The sequence below is a fragment of the Theropithecus gelada genome, chromosome 1, assembly GCF_003255815.1.
Source record: "Theropithecus gelada isolate Dixy chromosome 1, Tgel_1.0, whole genome shotgun sequence".
NCBI lineage: Eukaryota > Metazoa > Chordata > Mammalia > Primates > Cercopithecidae > Theropithecus > Theropithecus gelada.
In genome coordinates this window covers 44,178,026-44,195,429 of record NC_037668.1, presented here as the reverse complement: position 1 = coordinate 44,195,429, position 17,404 = coordinate 44,178,026, and the positions used below count along the sequence as shown (strand labels likewise).

Here is a 17,404-nt window from a genome sequence, read left to right as displayed (position 1 = left end):
ACAAGGTCAGGAGTTTGAGACCGGCCTGGGCCAACATGGTGAAACTCTGTCTAAACTAAAGATACAAAAAATTAGCTGGGCACGTAATCCCAGCTACTCGGGAGGCTGGGGCAGGAGAATCACTTGAACCCAGGAGGCGGAGGTTGCAGTGAGCTGAGATTGCGCCATTGCACTCCAGCCCAGACGACAGGGTGAGGCTCCATCTCAAAAGAAAAGACCAGCCTGGTCAACCTGATGAAACCCCAGTCTCTACTAAAAATACAAAAAATTAGCTGGGTGTGGTGGCGGATGCCTGTAATTCCAGCTACTTGGGAATTTGAAGCAGGAGAATCGCTTGAACCCAGGAGGCAGAGGTTGCTGTGAGCCGAGATTGCACCACTGCACTCCAGCCTGGGCAACAAAAGCGAAACCCCATCTCAAAAAAAAAAAAAAAAAGGCAGCTCAGAACTGCCAGGAGAAGAAAGGCAAAAGCCTGTACAGCTCATCTACTAACACCTTTAGTAAGGGTGCCCCACAGGTGCTTAACTCCCCTGCACTTCTGAGAATCCCCTGTGTCAGAGAATCCCTGGGGCAGGAAGCAAGAGGCTCACGTCTGAGGTCGGACCCGTAGGGTCGTCCCTGTGCAAAGTTAGTTGAAGCCTGTGTGAAAGGAGCCACTGTAGCACCCTTGGCCCAAGGTGTTAGTAGATGGCTGGGGTAAGAGGTGGGGCTGAGGCTATGATACAGGGACACTGTGTGGATGTCTCCTTCACTCTTTTCCAGTCACTTAGAAGAGTGGCCAGGACACAGTGAACACTCAGTGAATACTTACTGAATGAATGATGTCGCAGTCTAGTAGGGGAAAAGGCAAGCAGTGAGTTAAGAAAATCAAGCGGGTTGCAGGGGGTATATAATTGGGTAACTACAGGTTGCAGGGGGCCTCCAGCAGGAGCCTAGTTACTCTGTAGGGTAGGAGTGGGGATAGGACAGAGAAGACTTTCTGGAGCAGAGTCCCTAACCTGAAATATGGAAGATGAGCACGAGTTAATTGCACAGCTAAGTACTTGCACATCTAAGTAAATGTATCAGTGATAAAATCATTGGTAATCATAGGTAATGCAGTGGCTCATGCCTGTAATCCCAACACTTTGGGAGGCCAAGGTGGAAGGATAGTTTGAGGCAAGGAGTTTGTGACCAGCCAGGGCAACACAGCGAGACCACGTCTCTACACAAAATAAAAAAATTAGCTGGGCGTGGTGGTTGGTGCCTATGGTCCCAACTACTCGAGAGGCTAGGGCAGGAGGGTCAGTTGAGCCCAGGAGTTCAAGGCTGTAGTGAGGTCATGTTCACGCCACTGTACTCCTGCCTGGGCAACACAGTGAGACTCTTGTCTCCCCGCCACGCCCCTCCCTAAAATAATAGGTAACATGTACAAAGCATTTTCCGTGAGCCAGACACCATGCTGCGTGCTTGAGGCTGTGTTAATTCATCCTTGTTATTTAATCCTAAGGCATGTGAACTGTTTTATCTGTTTTACCCAATGGAAACTCGAAGCTCAGAGAAGTCAAGTCACTTGCATTGACAGGGTAGAGAGAACCTCTTTCCTCCATTTTACACAGGGCAACTAAGGCCCAGAGCAGGGCAGTGACTTGCTCATGGTCACAGAAAGCTAAGGGCTGAGCTGGGACTAGAATCCAGGTTTCCTGACTCTTGGGCTTATGTTCCTGCTCCAGAGCAGGCCAGAGAGATAGGGGCTAAGGAGGAGAAGGGTGAATTAAACACAGCCAGGCTGAGACGGGTGGGCACTGCCTCCCCAGCTACTACCAGAAAAAGCTGAAGGCAGGCACCTGCAAGGCCCAGGAGATGGAAGCGGCCATAGGCCGGCTGCGGTTGCAGAAGAAGCTTCCCTATAACCCCCAGCAAGAAGAGAGCTCAGAAGTCCCAGAACGAAAGGTCCTCAGTATCCTCAGCCGGCTGAAGCAGCAGAACTATGGTGAGGCCCCTGGGCAGGGTGGGATGGGCCAGGGTTGGGGCTCTGCTCTCTTGCCCATCTGGCTTCCTCTCCTTGGGCCCTCAGGCAGCCAGGCCCAGGGAGCTGAGAGGCCAGTTTCCCACTTTGGGCTTAACTGTGTACATCGGAAAACGGCTGATAATCACTATTTTCCTTCTAGGCCTATGAAAATGGCCTCCTGCATTGGACTCCTCCCCTCCTGCCTTAGCCTGAGCACAGGTTGGTCCCATGAGCCAGGACCGAGAAAGAACAGCTGTAGAGACTGGCAATCCCAGCTGTTTACTGAGTGCCCACTGAGCTAGGCCCTTTGCAGATGCTCTGGAATTTAATACTCATAATCATGTATTCACCCCATTTTACAGATTAGAAAAATGAAACTGACCCGGGCATGGTGGTTCACGCCTGTAATCCCAGCATTTTGGGAGGCTGAGGTGGGCACCTGAGGTCAGAAGTTCGAGACCAGCCTGGTCAACATGGTGAAACCCCATCTCTAAAAAACTAGCCGGGCATGGTGGCAAGCACCTGTAATCCCAGCTGCTCTGGAGGCTGAGGCTGGAGAATCGCTTGAACCTGGGAGACGGAGGTTGCAGTGAGCTGAGATCATGCCATTGCACTCCAGCCTGGGCAACAAGAGCAAAACTCCATCTCAAAAAAAAAAAAAAAAAAAAAAAAGAAACTGATGAAGTTAAGCAACTTGCCCAATGCCCCTAGCTAGTGTGTTTTGGAAAGGGGTGTTTATATCCAGGTGTGACCCCAAAACCTATGCTCTTTCCACTGGGCAAGCCTGCCTCCTTCCCCAGGTACCATTTATTAGACTCCTACTGTGTGCCAAGTAACGGGATAGGAGCTTTGCAGTCTTTCTAGAGTATGCCTACTAGACTTTGCCAGCACCCGTCACAAAGACCTCTGCTCCTTGTTAAGCTGTTACCAGCTCTTATTCTGTGTGCAGCACAGAGCTGAGTGCTTTGCCTATATTTCTCCTTTAATCTTCATCATCAACTCTTGTGAGGTGTGTACCACTATCACCTCCAGCTCAGAAGCTCAGAGAGGTTAAGTGACTTGCCCCAAAGTGCCTAGTCCATTATGTAGCAAAGCCAGGATTTCACCTCAATCTGCCTGCTTCCCAAGACTGGGCGTGCTCTGAAGCACTCCCCCTTCTGCCTCCTTCTTCACCAGCTCCCAACCTGCAGAGCCCCTATGCCCAGGTGCCCTGCATCCCGCTCTGCCCACGGATGGACAAGAAGATGGTCCGCAGGAAGCCAACCAACCACTACGTGCAAGACCAGTGCACAACCCCTGGCCTGGATCCTGACATCCGTAGCCCCTTCTTCCAGTCACGATCTCAAGGAAACAGGTGGCTGCCCAGAGAAAGGGCCCCAGCCTAGGCCCTTCCAGATCCTTCCTTAAGAGGCCCCTGACCTAATGCCTGGGAATCCATCTTTCTAAGAGACCATACCTGAGAGGCTGCTTATTCCAGGGAGGAGAAAGCGTGAAAGGCAAAGAAAAAAAACCTTTGTTGAGGGCCTGTGTACCCGGTAGATTGTTCCACTGAAGCCAGAGTGCTTCTGCTTTCCTGTGTCCGAGACTCAGTGGCACCTAACTGAGGGCTACGAGTTCCCTATGGTTCAACATTAGGACTAGCGGACTGTGCACCTGGGCAGAGGGGAGCGTCTCCTGCAGCAGTCCCCCTCCAGGCCGCTGGGGAAGGGTGCCCTGGACTTGGAATCAGGCCCCTAAGCCCGACTGCTGGGTCCACCATTTCTGAGGGGAGGTCGCCTCTCTCTCCTCACTTGGGCATGCACGGATGGTTCATGTACTGGCAGATAGGGAAAGGGCCAAATGTTTCCCACGCTTCTGCCCCATTCCCCTCCCCAGGGAACACAACTCTGACAGCAGAAAGTGGCCCAGCTCTGTGCCTTCTCAAACCCACTGACCCTCTGGAGGCCTGACTCTGGACAGTTGCTCAAGGCCTGCAGACAGATGGGCCACCAGACAGGAGCTGCTGCTGGAATTTGCTTTTGTGGCCTGGTAAGCTAATAAACACCAATAACTTCAGCCCCTGTGCCTCTTGCCAAGGAAGGTCCTCAAGCTGTCACCCCAGCCACCCCTGGGCTCTCAGAGTGTAGGGTTCCACCTCGAAGCCCTGCCCAGGGTTGGGGTTTCTGCTACAGGTGCCCCTGCATGCAAAGTCTTGACCTTCTGTGCCTTCTCAAAGCACCGGGCTAGGCCCCTCCTCAGAAGAGCGCTTCCCCCTCTGGACTGGGAACCCCACAAAAGCAGCCGTTCTCTCTCTCCACTGGCTCCAAGATAGGCCCTGTGTAAGAGCAGGAGGTGGCCTCTGCCATGGTCCCCCGACAGAGCCCCAGGACCCAGAGCTCTACTTCTCTGGGAGCCCTAAGGGGTGGGTCCTTTCCCCTCACCCCACATACCACCCAGCCTAGTATTTTACCAAAGACAGTCTTTCCCTGCAACTGGGCAGAGGGAAACCCCCCAGGGTTAAATAAGCGGCCACAGCAAGAGGTAGAGGGCGGGGACTGAAATGAGGACAAAGATCTGACAAGTTTAAAACATGTATTTAAAATACAATTTATAAAATGCTTAATCTGCCAACGGGGTGGGAGTGGGCAGCTGCCCGCTACACCAGCAGAGTAAGACTGCAGGGGTGCGGCCCTCCCTCCCATACCCTTCTGTTCAGACACCCAAGGGGCCCATGTGCACCCCTGGGATCACACAACCAGAAAACAGGACCCCAGAGGTTTCTTGAGTCTCTGCTTACCAGGGAGGCTGGGTGCAGCCGTGCCAGCCCATCCCTGAGCAGGGCACCCCCAAGATGGGGCAGAGCAGGGTATGGCTGGGCTGGCAGGGCAGGGCTGGGCGGGGCAGATGGGCTCTGGAAGGGGCTGATGGTAGCAGATAGGGTGTTGCCTCCTGCCTGCAGGTGGGGAGCACCCTGATTGAGTGGGCTGAGAAAGGTTGGTCACCAGGCCTGGACCCCCCAGCTCCTTTGGTTATAGGCTGACATCAGAGTAGTGGCTCATGGGAAGCGGTTAGCTGGAAGGTCTGAGGCCTGGCCCATGGGGTCAGGGAGGAGCTGGGGGAAGGGGACAGTACTGTGAAGGCAGATAAAGGGGCAGCAGCCTCAGGTTTCTGCCCCCCATCCCCCTGGGGTTTTCCAAGCCAAAGCCTGCAACTTACTTTAAAAAAGAAAAGGAAAAAAAGCACTTAGGAAAGTTACAGACAACTACCCCCAAAAAAATACCCTCCCACACACAAAATCCAAACCGTTTCCTCATCTCCCCTCCCGCCTCCCTCTAACACAATACAGTTTCCTGTTTTCTTTCTTTTTAAAAACGTTGCCTGCTACCTCTCCATTTGGGAAGCCCAGGGCATGACTGCTGGTGGGTGGTGACAGGCACACAGCGGGCAAAGCCCATCTTTGGCCAGAGGGAGGTGGGAGGACCAGTCCCTGCCACATCCTCAATCCAGACACCCACCAACCAGCCTTTACTTTGGCCCCTACTAGAGGGTAGTGGGGCAAGAACAGGTGGTCCCAATGGCTGGGCAACCAGCACTTCTGGCCTTCCCACCTGGACTACCTCTATACCCTTCTCCAATTAAAAGTCTCACTTTGGGTGGGAAACCACTATTACATGAGGGATGGACACTATACATTTAGAATGTGGACACTTGGTTAGGGCAGTGGAACTATAAAGATAGCAGCCAATTTTCTTCCTTGCCTTCTCCTGAAGGTAATCCTCCCTCTCACTGACTGAAGCTCTGCTTCCAGCTCTGCTCGTGGGCAATGCCTGGCTTTACGGTTATAAGGCTGTGCTGTGGACTAGCTGCTGACTTGGCTGGCAGCTGGCGCTTCCTCCAGAGGGGAGGACGTGGTGGGGCATGGCTTGCTGGGCCTGGCCCACCATTCCCACAGGGAACCAGCGGTGGAGTGAGCCTGAGACTCAGCTTGCCACCTTGGCCACCACGTGCTGCCCTCATCGCAAAACCACACCAACCACCCCGAAACGTATCTGCTGGTCAGGAGCAAGGAGGCCGTCTGGCTGGCTGAGGGATAAGGCGCAGTGCAATGGAAGGGATCAGGAAGCCTGAGAGGAACCAGGTACACACAGAGCCGCTCTGGGCAGCTGCCCTCTTAGTCTCTTCCACCTCAAGGAGCCAAAGCAAACCCCAGGCTCCAGGGACAGAGGATAAACTGCCTTCATTCCAGGCCCTCGCTCTGGAAAAAGGGGTGATGGGAGCCTAGGCCTCTGAGGAACCAGTCTGTCATCAATCTTTGCAAAGCAAAGCTGTTCTTTTTCCAACTTTATTCAGAATGTTCTGCCTTCAAGGTACTGATTGCACACAGGAAATGTACCAGGTATAGTTACTGAGCTGGGGCCATCAATGGAGATGGAGCACTGCAGACCCCTAAGAGTTCAAGCCATGCTGGAGTGGGAAGACCTATCCACCTTCTGAACATACGAAGCAGAAGGCTCAGAGTCCTGGAGGCAGACTCTCTCCTGGTTTTCCTTGTGCCGATGGCAAAATACTAAACAAGTCTCCTCTCCTTCACTTCCAAGCCCAGGGATGCAGTCTCACTCCCTGGCGCTCTGCTCTCTTCTAGTAGTAAGCCTGGCTGGTAGGGAACCACCCTGAGGGGTATGGGAAGGGGAAGTCTGTTCACTTTCCCTATCTCCCAAAATACTAGAGGTGGGGTTGGCACCCTCCCCAGGCTCTCCGAGCCTACAGAGCTAGCCCAGTCTCCAGGCAAGGCCCAGATGCCCTGGGACTCAGCTCGGGGAGGGAGGTATAGGCATGGGGTGCTCATCTGTCCTGGCGGCTGCAGAGCCCTGCCCCTTTTCCGGGCGGCAGTAGGAATACAGAAGCTAAGCTCACCAAAATCCTATTGGTTAATGTTTCTAGTGAATTTCCCAGAAACATTTTTAAGTAGACTACCAAACTACCCTTTCTTAATTAAAAATTCGTTAAACCACTAAAACCCCTCCCATGCACTTTTTCTTGCAAATCAGATATTTGTATAAACAAACAAAAATAGGAAGAAAAAAAAAAAGAAAGGATATTTTCAAATGGAACTTACTTTTTAAGTGATGGAGACATGCACTTGGGGGTGGGTGGGTGTGAGTTTTCATTTGTGTTTTGAAATCCCAAATTAATGAGCATGATAAACTGTTATTGCTGGCACTGGCTTTACCCCAAGTGGCCAAGTGGCACTGTCTGACTCTCTGAGTCCTTGGTGGGTCCTCCCAACCTTCCCCTAACCCCCACCCTTTCCCTTTCCATTGACTTGGGACAGCCCTTGTCGATGAGCCAATCACAGTGGGAAGGGGGAGAAGGGGGGAGGTCACAGTGCATGGGGTTCAAGGTCACAGTGGGCGGAGCAAGGGGGATCACAGTGCAAGTAAGTCAGGTCGTTCCCTCTGCTCAAGTCCAGCTGTCTGCCACGGCAGTGCAACCCGTGGCAGACGACCCAGGAGGCGGTGACGGCAGCAACGGCGGCATCTTTTCTTGCCTGCATTTATCTGCGCTGTTTGAAGCCTTGTGACCCATCAGGACCCAAAGGCTGTCTGATCACATTATTGGGCTGCCTGCTGTCTTCGGGTTGGGAGATCCTGGTTGGCCTGAAAGGAAGAAAAGCAGAGGAAGGCCTAAAAAAGGATATAATAGATGTCCCCCATCATTTCTTTATTTTTTATTTATTTTTGAGATGGAGTCGCATTCTGTCGCCTAGGTTGGAGTGTAATGGCACTATCTCCGCTCACTGCAACCTCCACCTCCCAAGTTCAAGTGATCCTTCCTACCTCAGCCTACCAGTAGCTGGGACTACTGGCAAACGCCACCACACCCAAGCTAATTTTTGTAATTTTAGTAGAGATGGGGTTTCACCACGTTGGCCAGGCTGGTCTTGAACTCCTGACCTCAAGTGATCCTCCCGCCTTGGCCTCCCAAAGTGCTGGGATTACTGCACCTGGCTTAGATGTCACCCATCTTAAAATCAACTGTCCTTGTAGCTGGGGCCCAAGTCACTCTGGCTCCACAAGTCTGCTTCTTTGGGAAGCTGACTCAGGACACCTCCAAGTTGAGAGGCCCCTGTGAGCAGGTAGGGTCGGTGGTACATGTTCACCTCCAGCAGCTACAGCATTCTTTCCCCCTGCTCAGCTGCCAGCATTCACTTGTAGGCAGGGGGAGTGCTCGAGGGCCCACTCTGCCCAGAGGCAGTGACCACGGACAGTACAAGCTCTGCAGAACCATTTGGAATCTCCAGATGTTAGGCCAAGGTAAAGAGCTGGAATCAAGAGCTCAGCAGAGGGACACATCCCCTGCCCCCCAATTCTTCCCTCCCACTCCTCTCCAAACTCTGCGGTTAATGGTTGACTCGTATTACTCTAGGAAACTAAAGGAAGCACGCATTTTCCACCCTGGAAAGGTGAAGACTTAGAGGAGAAACAACAAAGAGAACAGGTATCTCTTCAAAATTATGAAGAGCTAGAAAGAAGGTATGCAGATTAGTTCTTCAAGTCCCAGGATGCCATGCCATAGTGGCCCCTCAAAGTCAGAAGGAGGCCGTCTTAATGCATACTGCTTGATTAGGAAGTGACAAACTTATATAATGCAAGCTCTAATACTGCAGAGAAAAAAATGCCAAGAGTAAAAAGGAATTTAGAAAATTCACAAAAACATCACAGCGGGCATACTGGAGACTCAGAAAATATAACCAAAGCACTTATCTGGGCACTTTCCACTCTGCCAGCCCAGGTTCTCGACATCCTATGCTCATTTACTCAATGAATTGCACAACACTTTGATAAGGTTGGTATTATTATCCCATTTTTTCAGATGAGAAAACTAAGGCCCAGAGAGGTCAAGTCGTTCTAAATTAAGAAGAGGTAAGAGGCAGATTTTGACACAAGCTCATCCATGCCTTTACTCTCAATGCAACACTGCCCCCTGGTGACTACCAACCGCAGAGGCAGCATGCCAGCAAACTGCCACCTCCTGATAGACTTTGAGAGCCGTGCCCAGCCAATGAAGCATAGTGAACTATCCCCAACAGGCTGGGGTCCGCGGCTGGAGCTGCATGGTTCCTACCCTGACTCTGCTTGCTTCTCACTATTCTACACATAGCCAGGATGCTCTCCTCCTCCTGGGTGGACTGGGAGAGCCACCATTGGCCGGTCCTGCCAGCCACACTCACCTGTCGAGGATGGGTTTCTCCTGCTCCTCCTCGGGGCTGGCACTGCCCAGGATCCGCTTCCGGGCCTCGGCGTACTCGGCCTCTCGCTGTGCTAGGGACTTGACCGGAAGGGTGGGCCTGCTGGTGGAGTTGGGGCTGCTGACCACACCGTTGCTGGTGGGCCTCTTGAGGATGCGGATCTGTGGAGGGGGCCCCGCGGGAAGGCTATCGTCCTGAATCACAATGGGCACTTTGGGAGGAGACTTGGATTTCCTGCTGACAAAGAGCAAACACAGCTTCACAAATCATGCTCCTAAGGAAGCCCTGTCCATGTCCCACACCCACCTCTCATCACTTTCCTCTCCCTCCTTACTAATTCTACCCATGATTCTCTGGCCTCTGACCAGACAGCAAAATTTCCACTCCTCAAGAAGCGTGTCCCAAAAAAGCAAGCTTGTGACCAGCTCTGGCAGGCCACAGGAACTGCTCCTCAGCCCTAACCCCTGGCCATGGGGGCTGGAACGCCACCTCCTTCTATCCCCGTGTTCACCACAGCCACATCAACCACCATTTGGCCTTGCAGCAAAACAGTTTATGTCCAGAATCGAATGACGTCAGTTAAGATCCCAGCTTCCCTACACAGATCAGAGTAGGACTGGCTGGTGGAGCCTTTGAACTTAGGGGTCAGCAGTGTTCACTCTCAGCCGAATCTTCCATCACATGCTCATACCAAACAAACACTACAAAGGAGCCCACTGTGCCATCCCTGCCTGGCATCAAGATTTACCAAGCCACCTTCTAGTGAAAGTGGCCTGTGCCTCCCAGAGACAAGCTACACCAGACAACTGAATCCTCTTCAAAAGAGCTTCTGAACAGAGAAACCTCCCTTGCCAGGGCTTTCTGGTCTTTTGGACAGCGGCGGGGCTGGAGTGAAGGATGCACCTAGAAACAGTGCCTGGCAATGCTCGAAAGAAAAGCATTGTCCAAGGCTGGTGGACGCGTACATCAAGGCGATGTGTCCACAAGGAGAGGTGGAATGACAAAAAACAAAGAGGGACAACAACACATGAAGGGAAAGAAACAAAAGCCACAGGAGGAGACAGGAACCCAGGCAGGAATGACCACCCAACAACAGCCACCAGGACCCTCCCCAGAGCAGTCAACCAGCTTCTCTTCAGAACCAAACAGGCCTGCTTTCAGAGCGTTCACTGTCAGGAGTCGGGATTGGAGGAACTGAGTCAGGGTGAATGGAAACAAGTCCTGGGTAGGACACAAATGGTATGGAACGGGGACTGTAACCCAGGGTTAGTGTGGTTGCTGAGATAAGCAGACAGACAAGGAGCCAGCAATCTGATCAAAGAGGCAGGGAGCCAGGAAAACTGGCAGGCAGGCAGAGCACCCCAGAGTTTCCTGGGGAATGACTGTGCAGGCCAGTAAGCAAATCCAGAGAGGTCCTATCTTCCCTCCTGTCCCTTGTACTTATGGAAAACCAACAGGTTCCCTAAGGCCAAAACAGAAAGCCGAAGTCAACTTTCACCTACTCTGGAAACACCCTCCTCTGTCGTCTTGGTGGAGAACAAAGCTATTTTTAAAGGTTTTTCAAGAATTTCCTAGAATGTTTTCTTCCAGGATACCCTTATAATACCCTAAACCACCAAGTCACTGGGGACCCAGAGAAATCATCTGCCCACACTACTCATGCCACAGAGAAAGAAACTGATGTCCAGAGCAGGGAAACGACTTGCCCCAGACCTCAGAGCAACTGGGGCACAGCCAGGCCTAAAACTCAAGTCTTCCAACTTGTCACTTCCTCACATTCCATCAGATGACCTCACGCAGGGAACCCACAAAGGTCAGAGGCAGGTGCAACACCCCAGCCTCACCCCTAAAGCCTCAAGCCACCACATCCTGGTCTCCAACTTGGAGGGAAGGGTTTGCTGCCCCAGAGCCTGACCTGCTAGGACCTGCTAAACCTAATGGCCAGTTGGAGAACACCACTGACTGCCCAGCTCTCAAACCATAGAGAGCTCGAGCCCTCAGACCAGACAGCAGCCTTACCTCTCTTTCTGTGTGATCTTCAGTTTTTTTTCCAACCGTCTGTCTATTTCCTAGAGGAAAAAAATGTATATAAAAAGAGGAAAAAAATCTCTCTCAAATAAAAACTTAGTCTTTATTTTTGGAGCTAAGGGCAGTGTCCTTTCTTTAGGCAGGGACATGACTGTGTCCTTCAACATAATAGATGTGCACTAGATTCTGGGGTTTGGGGACCTGATACCCTCTGCAGGTCCATCTCCCTTCTAGCCCCATGGCCCCATGATAATTCTAAACCTCATTGTTCAGCTGGGTTCTTTGCATAGCCTCCAACTAGTTTTCTGACCTGTAATCTGTCTTTCACAGAGCCATTCAAATCACCTTCTAAAACTAAATTTAGGAACACTTACTCTATTTTATGAAATAAAGAGTTGGCCAAAAACAAAAAACAAACAAAAAAACCATAAATCTGATCATGTCACTTCAACTGCTTGCAGACCTAGTCAAAGCTTCTGAGCAAGCCTCACCCATACCTTCTTTTACCTTCTGTCTCTGTTTTGCTATCACTAGCCCCCAGAACCCAGCATGCTGTTCCACCTGCCTGCCATGCCCTCTCCCCTTGCAAACTCCCATTGATCCTGCACGACCCAGCCTGGATGTCTACCTCTCCTTTGTAAAGTCTCCTCTGATCCCACCAGCATGGTGCATCACCTGGTCCTCAGAATAAACTCTCCCTTTTACATTCCTTTATGGTCACATCTATCTAATATTTTAATAATCTATTTTTTACTGTTATGGACTTGAACTCTCTGTGATTGACACCTACCGAAAGGCTTAGAGTAAAACCTATGCCTTACGTTTGTGGCCCTGGAGGTCCCTGGTCTACAAGTGAACATGGGAAACCTGAGGAAGAGACAGGACACCTGAGAGTGCAGCAAGGATTTCTCTCAGAACCAGAGTCTGACAGGTCTTGATTAAAACAACGCCACCATTTTAGAGAAAAGCGGAGAGAAGAAAGAGGCTGAGAAGGAGGAGCAGGCGGGACTGCCTTCCAACACGCCCTGGCCTCATCTCTTCAAGCCCTGAGCAGGACATCGGGCTCATGGCAGTCTGAGCCCTCAGCCCATCCGCACCAGCATGCCTATGGCACCTCCACACACGCGTGTGAGCATCTATCTCCTGGACAGGAGTGTGGGGAGAGGCCTTGCACAGAACAAAGACCAAACCCCCAGGCTGCTTGGCTGCCCTACGGCCTTTCTTAGAAAAAGTCCCACTCCCTCAGCCATCCTCAGTGAGGACAAGATCAACTAGCTCTAATGGAGATGGAAGAAACTGTATGCAAAATTCTGTGTTTTTCTGGAGAGGAGATCTCTAACGGTGGTTCTCAACCAGATAAGATTCTGTCCCTCAGGGGACACTGGACAATGTCAAGCCATTTTTGGTTGTCACTATCAGGGGAGATGCTAAATGTCCTACAGTGTACAGGACAGCCCCACACAAAGAACTATTTAACCCCAAAAGTCAACAGCTGAGTTTGGGCAACCTTAATTTATTAGAATGGGGTTTTCAAAGGAGTCCATCACTTGTAAAATGTGAAGAACCATAGCCGTAGTGAGGAGGCTTTAAAATTTGGTGAGATCCGGCCAGGCGCGGTGGCTCACGCCTGTAATCCTAGCACTTTGGGAGGCCGAGGTAGGCAGATCACGAGGTCAGGAGATTGAGACCATCCTGGCTAACATGGTGAAACCTCTTCTCTACCAAACAATAGAAAAAATTAGCCAGGCGTGGTGGTGGGTGCCTGTAGTCCCAGCTACTCAGAAGGCTGAGGCAGGAGAATGGCGTGAACCCGGGAGGCAGAGCTTGCAGTGAGCCAAGTTTGTGCCACTGCACTCCAGCCTGGGCGACAGAGCGAGACTCCGTCTCAAAAAAAAAAAAAAAAGAAAAAGAAAAGAAAAGAAATGTGGTGAGATCTGCTCCATGGCTCAGGGTGTAGGCCATTTTCATGAGCGCTCTGTATGTCCTGAAAATAACTATTCTCCAGTTGATGGGTACACTTCAAGCTGGTTAGCTATATTGTTCTAATCTTGTAAATTATTGCCGATTCATTTGATCTACTGACCAGGTAAAGAATTAAGAATTATTGGCCAGGCACAGTGACAGTGGCTTATGCCTATAATCCCAACACTTTGGGAGGCTGAGGCAGGCGGATCACTTAGGGTCAGGAGTTTGAGATCACTTTGGCCAACAGGGTGAAAACCCGTTTATATTTAAAAATTCAACAATTGGTCAGGTGCGGTGCTCACGCCTGTAATCCCAGCACTTTGGGAGGCCGAGGCGGGCGGATCACGAGGTCAGGAGATCGAGACCATCCTGGCAAACACGGTGAAACCCCATCTCTACTAAAAATACAAAAAAAAATTAGCCAGGCATGGTGGTGGGCACCTGTAGTCCCAGCTTCTCGTGAGGCTGAGGCAGGAGAATGGCGTGAACCCGGGAGGTGGCGGAGCTTGCAGTGAGTGGAGATCGCGCCACTGCACTCCAGCCTGGGCGACAGAGCGAGACTCTGTCTCAAAAAAACAAAACAAAACAAAAAAAAGTCAACAATTATCCAGGCATGGTGGCACGCACATGTAATCCCAGCTACTAGGGAGGCTGCAGTGAGTTGAGATCACGCCCCTGCACTCCAGCCTGGGCGACAGGGCAAGATTCCATCTCAAAAAAAAAAAAAAGAAGACTTATTCTTTCCAGTAAGTTAGACAGTTTATCATTATGATGTGATCTTTTTTGCCTTATAATGTATTGTTTAATACTAATAAAGTCGACCAGCTTTCTTTTGGTCAGTATTTCCTAGAACGTATTTCTTCTCATCTTTCCATGTCCTTATTTCTATCTCTTGTAAATATGAACTAGATCAACCATAAGAAGCTAGATTTAAATCCAGTCTAACACTGACACCTATTCTGACTGGTACTAACTTGTGTTTAAAATACATTTGGCTGGGCATGGTAGCTCACACCTATAATCCTAGCACTTTGACTTTGGGAGGCCGAGGTAGGTGAATCACTTGAGGTCAGGAGTTCGAGAGCAGCCTGCTCAACAAGGTGAAACCCCGTCTCTACTAAAAGTACAAAAATTAGCCGGGTGTGGTATCCCAGCTACTCAGGAGGTTGAGGCAGGAGAATCTCTTGAACCTGGGAGATGGAAGTTGCAGTGAGCCGAGATTATGCCACTGCACTCCTGCCTGGGCAACAGAGCAAGACTCTGTCTGAAAAAATAAAAAATATATATATATTTATAACTTACTGTATTCTGAGGCACCATCAAGTCTCTGGAGGGGCCAGAAAGGCACTAAAATGGAAACCTCTCACTCCAGCTTGGAACATACTTGGTGCCAAAGAATGCGGAATGACTGAATGGAAAAGGTACACCAATAATAAGAGAACAACCTGGATGTTTTCTGTGAACTGACAAACACAGACACTCACATGGAATCTATGTCCACTGTGTACTCTGTCCTGAAAGTGACTGTATTGATGGAATTATATTAATTTTATTAATACCAGTGTTATTACCTGAGTAAGTACTACATCTCATATTAGTCTGTTGCCTATTACCTTTTAAGGGCTTCTCACAAATAACTTCTTGCTTTAAAGTTTCATACTGTATCATTTCGCTCCACTCTAAATACAAAACTGCCTATTCGAGTTTCTCCAACATAAACAGAGCCTTGACAGCTGCAGAATTTAGATGCCTTTGAGGGTTGAGAGCAAATGCCTTCATAGACCAGGCAAGTAGCCAAACGCCACTCGCAGGGAGCCTACGTGGGGAAGTGAAGGGGCTGCAGGGCACCAAAGAGCATTTGCCCTGCCTAATGACGGCCAACAAGCCTTGGCGGACAGGGCCAGACCTAGCTCAGAAGAAACCAAATCAATATTTTTATGGCAATGCACTGAATTTTCCAACTTCACTATGTGAACTTTCACTTTCATATCGCTGTGAGAGCCAAATAAGGCAGAGAAATGGGCCTCATACATTAGAGCTGAATTTGAGAAGTCCCATGCAGGTTTCCTCTGAGGAAAGCAAACTGCTTCCTTCTTCCTCTAGGGTTTAAGGAAGATGGACCATCTGCCCAGTTCCAGCACAAGGAGCCTGGGTGGAAAAAAAGCCCTTCAAGAGGACATTGTAGGCCATGTCTGAGTAAATGCGCCTCTGTCCCCAAACTAGAACACGACTAACATACTTGGCATGTAATATAATACTAACGGCTTTTAAAATGATGTCTTATATCAATATAATGTATTATGGCTGTCAACATTCTTCCCCAGACATTCACTTTCTGCTCACACCAGCCCTGTTTGGTAGACAAAGTAGCTTTTTTCCTTCTGTCAGATGAGGGTTTGGGAACTTACCCAAGGTAACAAGGTAGTAAACCACAGATACAGCCCTAGAATTCACCTTTTGAGGCCCCCATGCTGACATACCACCCTCCCCCGACAATTGCTCAAATCCACTGGAAACGCCGGTATAAACCATTAGATATTGATTATCTCCCCCAATTCCACACTGCTCCCTGTCATGCCAAGAACTACAACTCGCGTCCAACTCCACTGTGAAAGGGAGAAGGGCTTTATCAGAGCTGGAGAGGGATTCTTCCATAAGGTTACAGAATGGGATGGAAACCTAAGCAGCTTTGGTGGAAAGTGGATCCTGGTCACCTTTAGATAGCCAGCTGGACGCCAGCATGCTCAGAGCTGCCCAAGCGGGAAAAGGAGTGCTCTGCCAGTCGCTGGAGAGGGCATCGCATCTCCCTCTGGAGTCTGTCCAGGTATCATGAGTCAGTCCATTCTCTTCTCAGACAAGGCCTTGCAATCAATCTGCTCTCAGACTCGTGCTTTGAAAAGCTGGACCAAGTCAAAACTTTCCTACAGGGTGCATTACAAGGAAAATGTGCATCTCCCCCAGAGATGCAATAGCTCAACGGAATTAAACAGGCCTCAGAACTTGTTTGGGGAAGCATCTAGATGCAGGCCTGAAATAAGGAATCATATTACCTAAGGGCACCCTCTCTTTTGACAAGGATGCAGAGTCCTGCCCAAGGTCTAGGCTCCTGTGTTAGAGGCCTGACCTCCATTGCTAGTGAAAGAAAACCATGAGCTCTGTGACTGCTGTGAGTGGGCACAAGGCAAGTGCTAGGGCACAAGCATACCACAGGGCGGTGGCCAGGAAAGTCTGATCTCCTACGACTCCTCCTCCTGGAAAGGCTCTTCAGCCAAGTAGCACCAAGCAGCCCACAGAAGGTGACATTCTGAGTTCTGGGTCCAAATCCTAAGCAAAAGATCTACTGTTGCCAAACCTTGGTATCACTTACTTGTCCTATGGGGCTACACATCTACAGAAATGAGACACAAGCTTCTCGGTCTCAGGGAACAAGCAAAGCCAGAAGGAAAGAGTGGAGGCAGGAAATCATGAAGAAGCACAGTAGGGAGGAAGGTGGTTCTTGACAGGGCTGGTCCTTTATGGGAGGTAAAGGAGAAGCCACAACCACAAGGTGAATGGGATCAGATGTCAACATCCGCAAATTTAACTTACCAGAGGAGGAAGCTCAGCTTCTCTGGCTACTGATGCCCTTAACCTTGCTATGAATATGCTTGTGTGAGCCTCTGGCTGAAAAGTTGGGGTATGGGACCTAGGAGTACAATGGGGATGAGATCATTCCCCAGGAGGAGAGCAGGGAAGGGGTCACCTCAAGCAACCCAATTTGTTTCTGTCACAAGCTACAAAAGGAACAAAGGAGACAAAAGATAGAGATGTGTCTGCAAAGTGAGGCAGATTACAATGGCAGGTTTACTCCTGTAGTTAAGAGGTCAATGACAAAGGAAAAAAGAAAGGTGAGAAAGGGAGAGGAGAGGAAGAAAGGCAGAAGAGAAAAACAAATAGGCTATTCTGGGTTTTAGTGTAAAGCAAAGCAAGTATAAGCACCATTACAGTTGTACTTTCTCAGAAACGAATGTTTACAAAAAAGCCCGGGGTGATGATGCTCTGGGGGACTGATTCAAACTAGCTAAGCTCATAGGCGACAAAGTGAACAAACCCACACCTGTTACACTGCAAGGGTCAGAGGGGGTGTCTCACCCTGCCTGATCTGCTGCTATCCACTCCCCAAGGCCAGCAGGCCTCCCCACTCTGTGCCTCAG

At 50.2% G+C, this 17,404-nt stretch overlaps 2 protein-coding genes across 10 annotated transcripts in view; one reads left to right on the top strand and one right to left on the bottom strand.

The window, feature by feature from the left end:
* The window catches only part of SPATA21 (spermatogenesis associated 21), a 49,793-nt gene extending 42,760 nt beyond the window's left edge, over window positions 1-7,033 (top strand). For 2 of the 3 annotated variants that reach the window (XM_025370149.1, XM_025370140.1), the window contains 3 exons: window positions 1,797-1,972; window positions 3,167-3,344; window positions 3,866-4,045. In XM_025370149.1, coding sequence (XP_025225934.1) covers window positions 1,797-1,972; window positions 3,167-3,344; window positions 3,866-3,923 — 412 coding nt within the window. In that variant the 3' untranslated portion in view covers window positions 3,924-4,045. Of the gene's footprint in view, window positions 1-1,796; window positions 1,973-2,056; window positions 2,210-3,166; window positions 3,345-3,865; window positions 4,046-5,921; window positions 6,108-6,353 lie in introns of those variants that run through there. The other variant, XR_003117031.1, reaches the window with a different exon arrangement.
* Window positions 4,545-17,404, bottom strand: part of SZRD1 (SUZ RNA binding domain containing 1) — a 33,637-nt gene continuing 20,777 nt past the window's right edge. For 2 of the 7 annotated variants that reach the window (XM_025370201.1, XM_025370211.1), the window contains 2 exons: window positions 9,201-9,452; window positions 4,545-7,626 (listed from right to left, as the gene is read on the bottom strand). In XM_025370201.1, coding sequence (XP_025225986.1) covers window positions 7,524-7,626; window positions 9,201-9,452 — 355 coding nt within the window. In that variant the 3' untranslated portion in view covers window positions 4,545-7,523. Of the gene's footprint in view, window positions 7,627-9,200; window positions 9,456-11,237; window positions 11,288-17,404 lie in introns of all 7 variants that reach the window. The other 5 variants (XR_003117038.1, XM_025370175.1, XM_025370184.1 and 2 more) reach the window with 5 other exon arrangements.